This window comes from Hibiscus syriacus, unplaced genomic scaffold (genome assembly GCF_006381635.1).
Source record: "Hibiscus syriacus cultivar Baekdansim isolate YM2019G1 unplaced genomic scaffold, ASM638163v2 tig00110963_pilon, whole genome shotgun sequence".
Classification (NCBI taxonomy): Eukaryota; Viridiplantae; Streptophyta; class Magnoliopsida; order Malvales; family Malvaceae; genus Hibiscus; species Hibiscus syriacus.
Window position 1 is genome coordinate 632,609 of NW_024062936.1, and position 16,683 is coordinate 649,291.

General features: G+C 32.9%; 4 protein-coding genes across 4 annotated transcripts; all 4 read left to right on the top strand.

Annotated features, from left to right (window-relative positions):
- Nucleotides 1–2,502: 2,502 nt before the first annotated feature.
- On the top strand, nucleotides 2,503–4,958 carry LOC120148587. The gene is made up of 5 exons (XM_039161664.1): nucleotides 2,503–2,984; nucleotides 3,105–3,237; nucleotides 3,883–3,986; nucleotides 4,091–4,235; nucleotides 4,329–4,958. The coding sequence occupies exons 1-5, from the start codon at nucleotides 2,944–2,946 to the stop codon at nucleotides 4,494–4,496; spliced, it is 591 nt and encodes a 196-aa protein (XP_039017595.1). The 5' UTR covers nucleotides 2,503–2,943; the 3' UTR covers nucleotides 4,497–4,958.
- Nucleotides 4,634–5,372, top strand: LOC120148588. Its single transcript, XM_039161665.1, has one exon. It carries the CDS (start codon nucleotides 4,778–4,780, stop codon nucleotides 5,081–5,083), a length of 306 nt encoding a protein of 101 aa, XP_039017596.1. The 5' UTR covers nucleotides 4,634–4,777; the 3' UTR covers nucleotides 5,084–5,372.
- A 2,480-nt stretch (nucleotides 5,373–7,852) lies between these two features.
- On the top strand, nucleotides 7,853–9,417 carry LOC120148604. Its single transcript, XM_039161681.1, has 3 exons — nucleotides 7,853–8,541; nucleotides 9,013–9,084; nucleotides 9,183–9,417. Exons 1-3 carry the CDS (start codon nucleotides 7,945–7,947, stop codon nucleotides 9,186–9,188), a joined length of 675 nt encoding a protein of 224 aa, XP_039017612.1. The 5' UTR covers nucleotides 7,853–7,944; the 3' UTR covers nucleotides 9,189–9,417.
- A 791-nt stretch (nucleotides 9,418–10,208) lies between these two features.
- On the top strand, nucleotides 10,209–10,550 carry LOC120148556. Its single transcript, XM_039161643.1, has one exon. The coding sequence runs from the start codon at nucleotides 10,209–10,211 to the stop codon at nucleotides 10,548–10,550; it is 342 nt and encodes a 113-aa protein (XP_039017574.1).
- Nucleotides 10,551–16,683: the final 6,133 nt, after the last annotated feature.

Consider the following 16,683-nt stretch of genomic DNA (forward strand, 5'->3'; position numbering starts at 1 on the left):
CATGTCACCATAAGATAATATCATGTCATCATCTTTGATCACAAGAAATTGTTGCAGAGAAAACCTGATGTTAAATAATTATGGAATACTTTAAATACACACACATATCGTTTTTAACTACTGAACTAAAGACCTTTTGTTATGTTGAAGCGTCGTTTTATGATATTGAATCATACAACAACTTTTTTAGTTAATGCAGTGGGTGTTTCCAAACATTGCATTAATACAACACTAGTTTCATTTCATAAGATTTGCCCATATTTACATGATTAGTTTTAATTTTGAAACTCATTAACTGTTTGTCTTAACCTTATGTAAATTAATACAACAATTTCTAAGACTTGCATTGAGTCGAACAACTTAATTATGTCTATGCATTTAGATATATACATAGAGAGTTGAAGGATTTTTCTATCATCTTAATTTTTTTTTAAATATTTATCAATTTAAATTCAAGTTGAAATAAACTTTTATCTTCACTATTTTGTAGGATTAAATATTAAAAATAAAATTTGTTATTTTAAATTTAAATAAATTTATTTTATAATATGTAATTCAATTTTATCAATTTGTATATTATAAGTAAATATAATATATTTAAATATAAATTTATTAAAGTATAAAAGTATAGTTATATCATGTGATTGATGGGTCCAAGAGCAAGGACGTAATTAAACTCATGATCAAAAACGAATTGTCCCTCTCAACTACTTATCACGGATAGTCACGTAGATCAAATATTTTGTTTAGAAATCATCAATATGATCTGAAATATTTTTTATATTTTGATATGTTTTACATAAATTTTTCTAATAATATACAGCATATTAATCAGAGACGGAGGGCTCTTGGGGGCAAGGGGTCACAGTTTCTGTTGGGATTTTTAATATTTTTTGTTCTAATAGGAGTCGTAAAAAATTATTGTAATTTTTTTTATCTTAATAGAAGTCGTAAAAAAATTGTAGTGTAATTGTATAAGGATTGTAATCTTTGTATTTCCAACTTACAATATTGTGAAAAACAAAAAGAAAACATTTATTTCTCTTAAAGTTGTTAGAAAGATTCGTTCTTTGTTAAGATTAAATTTTGGTTACGTCCTTGAGATTAACTATTACTATAAAATATCAATAACTTATTTTATTTAACCAACAATAAATTGATATAGTGGGGTCATGCACTATATTCTTTTAGTAAAATCAGGGATTCGAGCGTTGATATTTGCAAGTGGAGTAAATTAAAATGGAACAAATTGAATCGAGAGGATTGTCTTTACTAGTTACCTCTATAGTTCCTGATCCAAATTAAGCAACATCAATGATTATAAAAACATTTATTTCTCTTAATTTTTTTAATATTATTATAATTAATTATTAATCATAATGTTTTTCGTTAAGTGCGTTAAAATGAGGTTTTTTAGAAAAGCATTAAAATTTTTGAAAAAAGTAAAAATAAAAATAAAAAATAATTTCAAAAATACCTTAAAAATTAGTAAAATATAAAAAATAATTTAATTTATATTCATATGAATAAATTTTAATAGGAATAAGTTATATTTATTAGTTTTAGACATAAAACCATATATTTCCATTCATACAATAGCTCTGCCCGGAATCCAAAGACATGTTTTTCCACGGAGTTATGAGCTGGACTTGGACTTGTTCTATTTGGCATATGCAATGGGATGTTGACACGTGGATACTAATACGCAAACTTATTGGCAATTTGTCAGCTTTTTTATTCCCTAATTTGTTAAGGAAACCTTAAATTGAGGAGATAAGATTAAATGTAAACAAGTTTAATTTGCTAACGACACTATCGACCGTAGCTTTTGTTTCATATTTTGATTTTGTTTGCATACATTTGTCGGCTGCCATATTAATGGGCAAACATCAGGTGTTCTTTGAGCAAGGCCAGCATTGACCACGTCTCCCTTCTCAATCTCATCGTTAAGGATGTGTCCAACAACAAAAAAAATTAACCTACATTTGATTATAGAATTTTTTTTTTTTGAAAATTAGAAAACATATTAGGTTAATATCAATGAAAACTTGAATTCAAAACTAAAATAAAAATATATTTGGTATCTAATTTTCTAAAATATAAATAAAAAAGAATAATTATTAAATAATTAAATTAGATTAAAATTATTAAAAATCATTACATAAATTTAACATATGAGTTATACAAATATAAAATAATAAAGTTGATAAAAATTCCAATACACAAATTTTATTTTTAATTTAGAATAAGAATATAATGTTAATGCATATTAGACATTAATTAAATTTTAAAAATACAAAAACAATATTGTTATAACTATCCCTCACACAAAAGTGTTAGTAACATAAAACATACTACATGACAACAAACCAATTATAAACTTAATTAATAATATAAATAATATATATATATTTAAATAAACTCGAACAATATTAAAAAAATCGAAAAATAATATAAAAGTATTTTAACTTTCAAGTCTAATATTTGATCATCAGAAATAGCTCGAGTTTTTATATTCTTCCCTTTCTCCTTACAGATTCTTTAAACAGAGCATTTTCCATTCTCTTCTTTAATAGTTAAAACCTCTCATATTCCTTTCGTTTCGGCTTCTTTTACTTTGCTATAACACACCCATTATAGCTTCCCCGTCTCATTATCTTCTGGCACTTTCTTTTACTTTAACTGAATAACTTTCGTGGAAAAGTTCATCTTAAAACTTTGCTTTTTTGCATTTAAAAAAGACCTTCTTGTCTTTGCTTCTTTGGGTTTTTGACATGCAGATTCCTACCTTCCTGGTGTAGCTTGAACAACAAACTTTAAGTTCAATGTTATTATAAACCTGGTCACAAATCTTTCTCTTCTTTCAACACACCATTTCATTCTCCAAAAGATTGAAAAAAGAAGAGAAAGAAAGCTGTCTACCTTTCAATTTTGATTCTCAAGATGTTTGACTTGTTAATTAAGCCGAAGTTCTATACAAAATGGTTAGGCATACAGAACTCAGATTTTTTTCTTGCTTCTTTCATTATTTGCGTGGAGTTTTGATACTTTGGTATATTTAGTTTATCGTTTTGGTTGGATTTTTTCATGTTTTGTTTGGTTAGCAAATCGGCTATAAAGGTGATTAAGATGAGACTGGAGACTATAGAGAAGAAAAGAAATGCGGTGGAAAAGTATTTGAAGAATGACGTGGCTGATCTTCTCATGAATGGTCTCGATTACAATGCTTACAGCGGGGTAATTACTTCGATTATAATTCGATCTTTTGCTCTTTTTGCTCAATGATTCACGCTATAACTTTTTGTAACAAAGCCTGACACTTGAACTTCATAATTGTTACTTATGATGTTCTATGTTGAACTTCATAATTATAACTTTATTAATGCCCAGCAGTAATTGCAACAAAAACATTATTAGTCTATGTTGCCTTCAAGTTGTTACTTGTTTTAGCCTACTACTATATCGGTTTCTAGTTCGGAGTTTTAAAAGGGCATGTCGATCTAACATCAGAAGATTACGATTGTTCCCAATGTTTTCCTGGTCACTGTTGTCATTATGATGCATTGAGGACAAGGCAGCATTAATTTCATGACATGAACTGCTAAAGTATCAGTATTTGTACTGGCATTCATTAGGGTTCATGTGCAATGAGAGTGTAAATCGCTGTTGTTTGCTTTCAATGAGCATTAACCTATAGTTCCCTTCTTGAACCAACTTGTGCGATTAATATGCAGACCATGTTACACCTCTATTTACAAGTAATTTAAATATAGGCTTTAATTACTTGGCTCAATGTTCAACTAAGTTGGAGTCTAATAATTTCTTCATGCACATAAACATTTATCTGAGTGCGGATATATCCAAATTGAGCAATGTATGCAGGCTGAACGTCTTCTGATGGAGCAAAAGAGAACGGCTTGCTACGATCTCATAGAGCAGTTCTGCGACTCCATTTCAAAGCATATCTCGGTCATGCAAATGCACAGGTAGGTCGAGATGCTTGAATTTATAGTATTCTGTAGCCTATTCCTAATTCATAAGGACGTGGGGAAATGCTTGCATTTGATCCATAGTTTCTCTTTGAATACAGTGAATGTCCAGAGGAATGCAGAGAAGCTGTACCGTCTCTAATAAATGCTGCAGCCAGATTTGCTGATTTGCCCGAACTGCGTGATCTTAGAACCATATTTACCGAGAAATATGGAAATTCCCTAGAGGCTTATTTGAATCAAGAGGTAATAAATGGTTAACTCGAGGTCCTTTGTGGTCTTCTATTCTTAGTAATATCATCTCTGTACGTGCTAATCAGGATAATTGCTTACGTACAGTTTGTGCTGAAGCTAAAGGTGGAGCCTCCCACAAAGGAGATGAAGCTTAAATTAATGCATGACATAGCTCAAGAGTTTTCTATTGAATGGGATTCCAAGGCTTTAGAACAAAAACTGTTTAAGCCACCTCCACTAGTGCGAGTAAACCTCCGGCCTAGGACCTTATAAAACACTGCATCATGTTGCAACATGAGTGGCACAACAACTTTGAATTTGAATGCAATGCTTTTTAATTTGATGTAACAAAATACTTGTATATGACTTTTCTCGCAGAACAAGGCCCAGAACAAGTCTCCAGGTGTTGCTGATGACGATAGATACAATTTGCATAGAAACAAGAATGATACATTCGAGAGAAGCAACGACACAACTATGAAAATGGACTTAGTAATGTGCGCGAGTACAGGAGTCCAAAAAGAAATGAAACAGACCTCACTTCTCGTGGGAGAATGGAGGATACTGATGATAAGTTAAAGCTGAATAGCAGCAGTGAAGGTGAAGTGACTGATAAAGATATCCCAAAGACTAGTTCTTCGGATGGAAGTGTTTCCGAGGATGGTATAGAGAACAGGAAGCCCTCTTACTACAGGTTTGTTCCTCCTCCCTATGTAAGGCCATCACAGGGCAAAGGAGATGGCATCACGGAGGAGCCTATGGCACCGAGTGATAATATTAATAAGGTGAAAAACAATAAATGGGATGATTCCCTTGGAGAAAGTAAGCCAGAACCAATATCAGTTAGGAGAAGACCTTAGAAACCAAGATCGGCATGGAAAGGTTTAAGAGGTTTTGGAAATGGAGCTCTAAGTATTAGTTTGACATCCAAACAAACAGAAGAAGACTATAAGAGGGATGAAGAAGAGAAGAAAATGGATGAGCTTTTGATGCATTACAGCAAGAAGAAATCACCTTACGAATGGTTGAGCAAATGGAAGACAGCACTCCGAGCACCTCCTCCCGGAAGACAAGAATCTGACAACACAAGTAAAGGTTTAGCACTTCCTCCCGGGACACAAGAATCCAATAACACAACTAAAGGTCTAGCACCTTCTCCTGGAACACAAGAATCCGAAAACTCGAATAAAGGTCCAGGCGTACGAAGCACTAAAATTGACCCAAGTGCTCTTCCGGCCAGAATTGCTAGTTTCTCCAAAGAAGCAATGAGTTCGACTGAGAAAGTAGGAAGGCATACTCGAGCCTCATCATTTCAGCCACATATGCTTGCTGGGCATGTCCATCCCAAGCTACCGGATTATGATGATTTGGAAGCTCACCTTGCATCTCTAAGAAGGCAATAAAAGAATATTTATATATGCTCCTATGTGCGTCTCTGTGTGTGTATACACTATATAGAAACTAGGAGATATTAACATACACTCATAGTCTTTCTAGTAAGTTTCAGATTTGGAAGGCATTAAGGAAATGAATTTGTTCTTTCATCTATTCATTCATACCCATGTATAGATCTAGACTTGGTTATGATAAATGCATTTCACGAAAAAGTAGAAAGCTTGTATATATGGATTTGGATACATGTATAAATGGTGATATTACTATTTTTACTTGTTTATCACATACACAGATTTTGGCTGCTTTTCAATCAATGACTAGAATTTTTGGAAGATGAATTTCAGTAATCATGATTATAATTTAAAATTTATAAAAATGTATCTGTAAATAATTAATCTATTGGGTCATAAACTTTCAATTCAAGTTCAATTTAGCATTCTAATCACAAAACTGATATTTCCTTTACAAAAATAGCTTAATTGAATACTAATATTTAATTAGGACAAATAAAAGTACAAATCAAACGATCTTAGTAGTTAAAGGGGTAATTGTTATCTCTAGAGATCCCAGATTTGATCACCAACGACTCGAGATATTTGAACGTTCATCATCAAATGGTTGAGAATCTTTAATATAGATACTACTACTTATAACCATTCTAGATTAATAATTTGGCTTAAGGGACACTTTTGCCCCTGTAATAGACCTAATTTATCATTTTCACCCTTTCCATGTTTTCGCATCAATTTAATTCTCGAAGTTGTTCAACCGCATCATTCTATAACCTATCCCTAACTTAAAACTCTAAATTATAAAACCTAAACCCCACAACCTTTAAACAATAAGCCTTGTACCTTAAACCCTAACTTAGCATCACTCTATACCATACCCTCAACTTAAACCCTTAAATTATAAATCCTGAACCCCACAACATTTAAACAATAAGCCTTGTACCCTAAAACCTAACTTAGGATTTATAATTTAGGGTTTTAAGTTAGGGATATGATATAGACTGATGCAATTGATCAACTTCGAGGTTATTAATACGAAAATACGATAGAGACGAAAATAATAAATTAAGACTATAAAGACAAAAGTTACTCTTTTACCTAATAATTTTTTATAACTATTCTAGATTAATAAAAAAATAGTAAAAAATAACCCGAAAAGTATATATATTTTTTTAAGTAGAGGATATTTTTAGGGATAATATAAAATTTATTCGTACCATCGGCTCAATATAATTGCTTTAATATCCCCAACAAATTTAAAGCATACAAAACAAGCCAAACAAAAGAGCCAGTCTTTACAAAATTTGTTATAAATAAAATATTGTACCTACTCATTATGTTTGAGTCCTCCGGAAGCTAATTTTAATCTTTAGTGAGTAGCACCTTCTTGGCATAGATGATGTGCATAAGGCAATAGCCATTGATTTGTTTTTTAATTCATTATTTTCAACTTGTATACGTAAAGTTAGTGGGTTCGAAAAGTTTGCAACAACAAAACAAAGTTTAACCAAATCACATCAAAACACATTGAATAATAAATTTATACTAAAATCACACTTTAATACTTTATATCCATTAAACCTAATCTAACTTTCATTAGAAAATTCAAGGCATCTTTGATATATGAAACCAAGGCGGTGGGCCGGTAAGGGAAAATATGTCAAACTTATAATTAAATGAAACTGTGACTTAATAATCAGCTAAAATACCTTTCATTAGTCTTCATAGTTAATGCCATAGTCATACATCAAACACAATTACAAAACTAATGATATAAATAATTATTAATGTACTTCGTAAATGATTAAATAAATATATTATAATTTAAACTTTATTTATTCTTATTTAATAGTGGCTGACGTTTTATTTGTTTCAATAAATTAAAACGGTTTTTCAATATTAGTTTTTTATGATGTGATTTATTTTTATGATAAAATAAATTGGAAAAATGAAAATTTAAAAGTTATAAAACTATGTATATATATTTATAATTTTAAAATTAAAGATATTTACATATAATTCTCTTGTACTATATAAATCGATTAATTATAATTTTTTTCACTTCTATCTATAAGTATTATTTTTTTCTTATCAATTTAGTTATATTTATTTATCCAAAATCAATTACGAAACAGTGGAATAAATAAATAAACAATAAAATTAAGGTTTCATATTTAAAGCAACCCTCCATGATTGAAGTGGAAGCAAACAAAAAACCCACCTTCCTCTAAAAACTACGTTATCTTTCTTTTTAAAAAAGCACTCACTCCCAGCTGGTCCAAAGCAAACTCTCAAAAACACAAGGCCAAAGTCAAATGACTCTCTCAAAACTCGAACAACCATCACCGCCACAAGAACCACCGTCGCCATCCCACTATTACACTGCTTTATCACCTCAACCTCCTGATAAAAACCACGTCGTTTTGCCCTACTACTCCACGAGAGGACGGCTCCGCTGGTATGGCTGTCGGAGACTATGCACCGGCACCGCTTCCTTGGTCTTGTTGGTTACCTTGGTGTACATTTTCTGGCCCTCCGATCCAACCATTAAAATCGTAAGGATGCATGTGAACCACATGAAAATCCATACCGTACCCATCATATCGTTGGATGTATCCATGCTGATTACGTTGAAAGTGAGGAATTCCGACGTGTACTCCATGGACGTCACCAGCTTGGACGTTGCCGTCGGGTACAGAGGGAAGATGCTGGGACACGTGACGTGGGAGCATGGTCATGTGAGGGCGATGGGGTCTTCTTATGTGGAGGCGCGGCTTGAGCTTAAAGGGGTTGAGGTGTTGTCGGATGTTTTGTATTTGCTGGAGGATTTTGCCAAAGGAACTGTCCCGTTTGATGCTGTTACGGAAGTCACCGGCTCTCTCGGTCTGTCATTATTTAAGTTCCCTTTGAAGGTAAAAAAGCTACATCTTTTTCTTTTTATTTAATTATTATATTTGCTTTTATGATTACCCAGTCGGCCCTCCCACAAACTTTTTAAGTCTTCCCCCCAATTTTTTAAATTCATTTTCAGGTCCTTATTATTTTTGGGTTCCTATCATTTTGGGTAAATTAAGCTTTAAGGTTTGCCCTTCTTCATGTTTGGGTGTAATGTGGATTGACACAATATGATTTGCTTTATTGTAAGGGAAAGAAAGAAAGAAAGAAGGGTAAAAGCAACAAGCCATTGAGGCTGATCTATACCAACTTACCATCTGACTGAACAAAATGATGAAATTATTGCTTAAGTTCATCAAATTAACCCCCTGTTTTGAGTGGAATGGGAGTCGATCATCAAGCATTAATGTTTTACAATAAGAAACACCGTTTCTTCCGGCTTTGTAAGTTCAGTCTTTAAATTCTTTTTATTGTGTAATATTCAACAGGCAAAGGTCTTGTGCGAGATCGTGGTACGCAGAATTAATCAGACTGTTATTCGTCAAAACTGCTACCCTCAGGTATAGATAGAAATAAATAATTCATACATGTATCGTGTTAATCACATTTAAATTATTTCCGGAGAATTTTGTTTCGAAAATTGTTTTCATGTTTCTAGAAATGAAGCTTGGAAGCGATGATGCTGGAAACGAACTCAAATGCATTGGGTTGAGTTGGATTGGATCGCGAGAGACGTGTGAAAGCTGAATGATTCACGAGTGTCCCAGAACCATATTTGTATGTACATCTTGAAACAAGTTTTTGTGCAGCATTTCGTGATATTAAGTAATATAGACGAATATGTGTATAAAAATGGATTCTCCGATATGTATAAAATGTAGATTTTCACTGAATTTCCTTTTTCTTGCGTTCCATCATTAAATATATAACATCAGTATTATAAAATATAATCTCATGAAAAAAAACTAATCAGAGCTCACATTTTTATTACTAAAATGATCACATGCCAAGCAATGAAAAGCATTATCAAACTGTATTTTGATCACGATCACATCACATTCCTAGATTTTTTTATTGGAGCATCCCGTCGAGTTACATTATGTATTCCGTTACAGACATGTTATTTGATATTTTTTATATATTTAATCGATTTTTAAATTATTGTATTTTCATAGACAAAATCACACATAAAAGGAAAAGGAAGGCCGCTCTGGTTGGGCCCTGGATCCGAAACCTATAATATATTTGAAGCTATTTTGTCGCGGGAATTAATTATTTGTTTTCAAAGAGCATTTTTATTAATCACGGGTACATGATTAGTCTTAATGACGTTCGAAAGAATAATAAAAGCATGGAAATGCAATTCTAAATTTCTGATCAAATCTCGACAGTTCGAATCAGCTAAATGTAGCTGTATTATTTATATAAATCAATAATTATAGACAAAGGGAACATTAATAAGCCTACCATCACATGCATCATAATTTCAGGATCAAATATTGCAACGTCAAATTAAGCCTGATATTTTGGTTTATCTTTTGAAACATAAAAGAATCCTATTATTAGCGCATCATAGGTTTTTACTTGAGAAGCATTGTCTATATAAGTAGTACCCTAGTGCATTAATCCATAGGTGCTTTTACATTCCTGCCTGAACAAGGCTTGAAAAAGCAGAACCCCCACCATGGAAGTTAGCAAGTTATGCTGCTCGGGCATCCAGGAGTTGAGATGGAGGAGTACCCGCTACGACCGGATGCTTTCGATCAATGTATTGGCGAAGACCACGTCAAAGCTGCCGAGGTGGAGGCTGCTATGGCGGAAGTTGATGAGGGAGAAGAAGAAGATCTATATTTGTTCATCCAGGAGTACTACTGGGGTGCTTAATGTTTCTTATGATCCTCATACATATGCACAGAATTTTGATCAGGGTTTGATCTCAGCTGATCCTGATGACTTCTCCAGGTCTTTTTCAGCTCGGTTTGCTGTTCCCTCAAGGGTTTTTGACAACACCGGATTCATAGGTTGATCCATTTGTTGAGCCAAGAAAAAGAATATATATATATATTACTTTGATATGATCAATCTATTAATGTAAAGATTCACTATGTTTTCAATGTTTGGTCATGTTAATTAATGAAAACATCCACTTTTCTCCCTCAACTTCTTGTTTAGCATTTTATTTCTTCATCTGATCTTTCTGTGGAGTTGTGGGATAGGAGAAGGGACTGCAAATCGAATCTGTTTACCAATGTGGATTAAACCCTGGATTCATCACCTTCTCTCTTTGCTCATAAGAAACTAAAGATGCGTGATAACATTTCACTTGCCTGAGCCTTTTAGTGTTGAAGAAGTTGAAGCAAACCCAGTCTGGCAAAAGGAACCCTGTAGAGCCTATTTTTCATTTTGTATTCTTTAGATTTAAGTGATACTGGCAAGTGGCAATATATTATAAGTGATTAACAAAATAATTTTTAATATTCAAATGTGCATTATTCCACTACTTTTCTGTAGCTACCAGCCGCAGGGATGCTTTTGGGAGAAAATAATAATAATAAGTTGGGGTGGTTTGGAAACTGAACATTATAAATCAACTAACAAGTTTTTGTAATGAATAAGAACATTGTTATAACTTATAACAGGTTTAGCTGCTCATTTAATCTTTAAATAACGAACACTACAAACTTTCTGCAATGTTCATGCGAATAAGAAAATTATTTTAATAATGCTGATCAAGTATATGGTCAGTTTGAGAACAGCTGGTTTAAAGTCCTTTTCATACATCTGAAATAGTTCTTTTCCCCCAATATTTTAAGAATAAATTGCATCTTACTTTTGGAGATATATTCTTCTGGTAGATATGGATAATAGTATATAAACAAATAAATGGAGCAACCATTAGATAAGGACCCAAATGTCTCCTTTTGCAATAGTTTAAGGTCACATCTTACAGAGTTAGAAATGCAAAATAAGGCACAACATGTGGAGCCTAAAGACATCCACTGCGGGAATATATGATTCTATGTCATTAATCATCCAGCCACAACATGTGGCCTGCCTTTATGACTTCAATTATTATACTAATTCATGGGTCATCACACTCTTCTTGAAATGAAGAAGATATTTCTTGAATTTCAGTCAAAAAAATTAGTTAATCAATTTTAAAAATATATATATTTTTTCAACAGATTTAAAACCTGAGTAACTTTTAAAATTAATTTTAATAATGGGAGGGTGATTGTCAACGATTAAATGAATTGTGCATCGATTTCTTTGCAAATAATACATAGCTTAGGCTGTCCAAATAATTAAATCCTTGGCTCCGCCTCCACAATCAGGATGAATTCCTCGATCTAATATTTTTTTTTTTGAAGTAAAGCATACTGATCAGACTCTGATTTAGCTACCACAACTTTCCTCCAAAGGCTGTCAGGTTCATTCCCAAATCGCGATATCCATTTGTTCAGCAACGACCGATTTTTGAGATGAAGATTCATGAAACCCAGTCCGCCTGAATGTTTTGGTTTGCACAAATTATCCCACTTCACCGAATAGATGGCTCTGTCGTTATACAATCTCCCATAAAACACTCGCGGTCAGCTTGTTAAGCTTATCTACAATAACAATGGGCATTTGGAAAAGCGATAGAAAATAAGTCGGTAAATTTACGAGTACTGATTTGATCAATGTTATTCTGCCTCCAACAGAAAGCAACTTTCCTTTCCACTCGGCCAGCCTCGCTGAGAAGTTATCCAAAATGAGCTTCCAAAGATCAATAGAATTTCTCGATTTCCCCAACGATAAACCTAGATACATAGATGGAATCGAACCCTAGTCGCAGCAAATTTTGTAACACCTTACATCAGCTAATTAACCAACAAATTTCCTTTTATCATACTCACTTGAAATTAAAGTTTCATGTGTAAAAACTTGCAATAAAATAGATAATAGAATCCATATAAAAATAGTTTACAGTCAGGAGCTCCCACAATTACAAAATAAATCAAAATATACAAACCAAATATTTAAAACAATTTACGACTCAAATTTACAAAATAGAAACTTTGAATATACATGCCTTCTAGAAAATTGAGACGTACTCTGCTCTGTTGTTTGGTCTGGATTTCTTCTAGTCAAAAGGCTCCTCCACTGATCTTCACCGTAATCTACGTAAGGAAACAAATTTCAAACGCTGAGCTAACTAGCCCAGTGCCACACTAACAATTAAAATATACTAATAGGGGTACATTTTCAACATGCTTTAATAACTGAAAACAATTCAATGCATCATCAATACAACATTAGTGAGTATCCTTACGATACTCACTCTCTACGCTATGGTAGACATCATAGTGCTACTCAGGGATTTCTACATCTCGGAGCTCATACAACCCTCTAGTCTACTGAGGATATGGCCCCCGAAATTCTACATCAGACACCATACCCCCGACTAGTCCACTCCTCACGAGTGTTGGAGCGCCCTAGCTAATCAGTTTTAAGGGCCTTGCGCCTTACCTATGGATATCCGGATTGCATCTATATTTTTGACACCCTAAACTAGAGAAACTTGGGTGTCCAAATTGTTTCTGGAGCATCAACCAAGGCTAGTTTTATGTCGCCCTAATTATTTGGTTTCTATGTTTGAAATAAATATCGTAAATATTCTCACTTGTAGTATTATTTGATAATATACTGAAATATTGGGGTACCTCAGATCAAATTCCCTTAAAAACGATCATTTTCCCCAAAACAAGCTGAAAGTATCGATACTAGCCCAAGAGTATCGATACTCCTGCAAAAGTTTCAATACTTTATATAAGTATCGATACTTTTAAACATTCTGTTCTGTCTAGTTTCGATACTTTCTGGGAGTTTCAAAACCATGACCCAAAGTTTCGATACTCTTGAAAGAGTATCAATACTTCTGCCCAGAAAACACATTTCTACCTATAAATGAAGAACAAGTATCAATACTAGCCCTATAGTATCAATACTCAACCTGTATAAGACTTAAAAACAAGCACAAAAATGCTATATCTCACTCCCAAATACCCTTGTGAGGTCCCCAAACATGCTTAAAGTCTTATTTGTCATAAAAAGGGCATAAATAAGGCTTATATCATGCTTAAAATTTCAAAACATAAAATCTACCATTGATATTCTAAATAAGCTTATTTCTTACCTTCATGTTATTCAATACATTAACATGGCCTACTAAGAGTATAGAGAAGTTGTAAGTGTGGATACCTTGATTTCTAGGCCAAAAGCAAAGCTCCAACTCACTCAATGGAAGTTTTATCCTTCCTTTTTTGTCTTGGAGGCTTCACCCACTTATTTCACTAATCAAAGATAAGAAAAAGAAGTTTCTAAATTAACTATATAATGAAAATAAGGATTAGAATACTTCTAATATCCTAAATCTAACAAAAATGACCTAGAATCCTTGGATTTATTAAACTCTCAAAAATCCATTTTGGAAACCATAGAGGAAAAATTGCAAAATGAGGCTTAAATTAAAGCTTGAAGAATGGTGATTCATAATCTTACCTTGGCTCAAGCTAACTAAGATTGGATTGCTTGAAACTAGCTCTTGAGAGGAAGGGAAATGGAAAATGTTAGAAGGAAGAAAGAGAAGAGTATTTGTTAAGATAGTTTTGGGTTTGGTTCAAGTGAAAAATATAAAAACAAGGGGGAAGATTTTCAGCTGAAATAAAATGGGTAAACTACACTTTAAGTCCCTATACTTTCAAGCCCATATGAATATCATCACCTTACATAAGTCTTTTGGGCCCAACCCAACCCAAATCCACTTAGCCTTGGTCTAAGATATTTTTTAATAATTATTTTGGGCTCTAAAATGGGTCTCGAGTTGACCCGAACTACTAACCTAGGTTTCGGGTCGTTACAGATTTCTTCTGCCCGATAACGGATACAAGAATAAACAATATTTACTTCATATAATTTTGTCTTGCTCAAATTTAAACTAATCCAGAGGCTACTTCGAAAACTCATAAGAGTCTTTTGATATTTTTTACGGAGTCCGACTTATCATCTAAAAAATAATTAAGTCATCTTCGAGCTGGATTTGGGACACACTCAACCCACCTGAACCGACCAAATCACCTTCAAACTGTCTCACTTCAGATGCTTTATGAAAACAACCACTCAGAGCTTTTCCAATAAGATTAAATAGGAGCGGCAAAAAAGGACACCCCTGACGGAATCCTTTTTTGATCTTGAAATTGTTCGAAGGAGGCCCATTAACCAATACTGAAATAGAAGCGGTTGATATACACCTCTGAATCCATTTGCGCCCTCTAACTCGGAACCCCATTATCTCCATAAAAAAGTCCAAAAAGTATTAATTTACAAAATCAAACACCTTTTTTAAATCTGCCTTAAAGACCATCGCTTTCCTCTTCCTTTTTCTTTAAATCATCGATTACCTCATTAGCTATAAAAGAACAATCAATAGTCTGTCTTTCTTTGATAAACACAAACTGCGAATCCCCCATCACTTCGTTTATACACCCCACAAGTCTACTTAACAAAACCCGAGTCAAGATTTTGTAGAGGCTTCTCACTAAAGAAATAGGTTTGTAGTCGTCAATACTCTCAGGTGGCGTTTGGTTCGCAGGAATCCCTTGGAATTAGGGGGAATTGGAATCTAATTCCACCACTTTCCCATGTTTGGTTCAAGTTTTCAAAGGGAATTGGAATCCCTCATGACTTCAACTTTCCATCAAATGAGGGAAAGTTAATTCCATCAATTCTATGATGGAATTCAATTCCCTTGTTGGAGGGAATTGAAATTTGACCATACTACCCTCATCAATCTTTTGGTAACTTATTCATATATTGAATAAAAATATTTTTTTATTATTTCGGGTCGGGTCGGGTTTCTAATTCATATATTCGGGTCGGGTGAAACTTTATTTTGGTCGGGTCGGGTCGGTTTTTTTAAGTGTGATATTCGGGCCGGGTCGAGTTCAGGTTTAGGTTGAAAAATACCCGACCCGAAAATATATATAATTTTACCTTATATATTTAGAAATAATTACAATAATACCACTCTATATATAATTTTTTCAATTAAATCACTGTTTTATTGAATAAAAATATTTTTTTTATTTCAGGTCGGGTTTCTAATTCATATATTCGGGTCGGGTCAAGTCAGGTGAAACTTTATTTTGGTCGGGTCGGGTCTCGGATGGAGGTTCCCTTGTTCTCGGGTCGGGTAGGGTCGGGTCGGGTAGACCAAAAACCCGACCCATGGCCATCCCTAATTGGGATGATTTTAACTTATGATGTTTATTAGCATGATTTTTATAATTTATTGAAATGAATATTCAATCAATAGAATTAAAATTTAATATTTTTAAAATTTTTATAATATATTGCTACATGTAATTTATAAAACAAACTAAAATTAAGCAAAAAAAAAAACAAGAAGGGCAATCCTGTCATTTTACATTACTGAAATCAAATTCATCTGATATGTCTGCGAACCAAACAAAATATGTTATTGGATTCCAATTCAATTTTCTGCCAACCAAACATAATATGGAATTGAATTCCAATTCCTTCACATATTCCAATTCCCTCAGAAACATTCCAGCGAACTAAACGCCACCTCAGGGTTAAGTTTTATATTTCAAACGGATTTAGAGCCTTTTGTTCGTGTTCGTTCATTTAATTAAGAGAACATAAAATCTTGTTCATATTCTTTCGTTCGTTTGATAAATAAACGAACATAAACGAACTTCCCACCGAATGGTTCATAAATGGTTCGTTGAACGTTCGATTCATTTACATGCCTGAGTCCATGTCATGACTTAATGGAACCTCCGATTAATTGACTAATTTGAAAACAAAAAGTAATTAGAGGATTAAAAATGCTACAAAATAGGATGAACAATATTTATTATTATTTAAGGGTTAAAAAGATTATTTTATCTTTTATTTTAAAATTAAAATTTAGTTAAAGTAAATTTAAAATTTTATGTGTTTAAAAAATAATTAGGTGATGTTATTTTATTGATACCCAAAAATTATGACTTTTAATATAATTGTAATCTAAATTATTTTCATGTTTAAATTAAATTTCTAAGATAAGACCGTCTTACAAGCTAAATAAAAGTATTGTATTATCTTCACATCCT

Coding starts and splice junctions, on each gene's coding strand:
- LOC120148587 (XM_039161664.1), top strand. CDS start 2,944: ATGTTTGACTTGTTAATTAAGCCGAAGTTCTATACAAAATG. Junction 2,985..3,104: donor CCGAAGTTCTATACAAAATG/GTTAGGCATACA, acceptor TTGTTTGGTTAG/CAAATCGGCTATAAAGGTGA. Junction 4,236..4,328: donor AGGCTTATTTGAATCAAGAG/GTAATAAATGGT, acceptor GCTTACGTACAG/TTTGTGCTGAAGCTAAAGGT.
- LOC120148588 (XM_039161665.1), top strand. CDS start 4,778: ATGGAGGATACTGATGATAAGTTAAAGCTGAATAGCAGCAGTGAAGGT.
- LOC120148604 (XM_039161681.1), top strand. CDS start 7,945: ATGACTCTCTCAAAACTCGAACAACCATCACCGCCACAAGAACCACCG. Junction 8,542..9,012: donor TATTTAAGTTCCCTTTGAAG/GTAAAAAAGCTA, acceptor AATATTCAACAG/GCAAAGGTCTTGTGCGAGAT.
- LOC120148556 (XM_039161643.1), top strand. CDS start 10,209: ATGGAAGTTAGCAAGTTATGCTGCTCGGGCATCCAGGAGTTGAGATGG.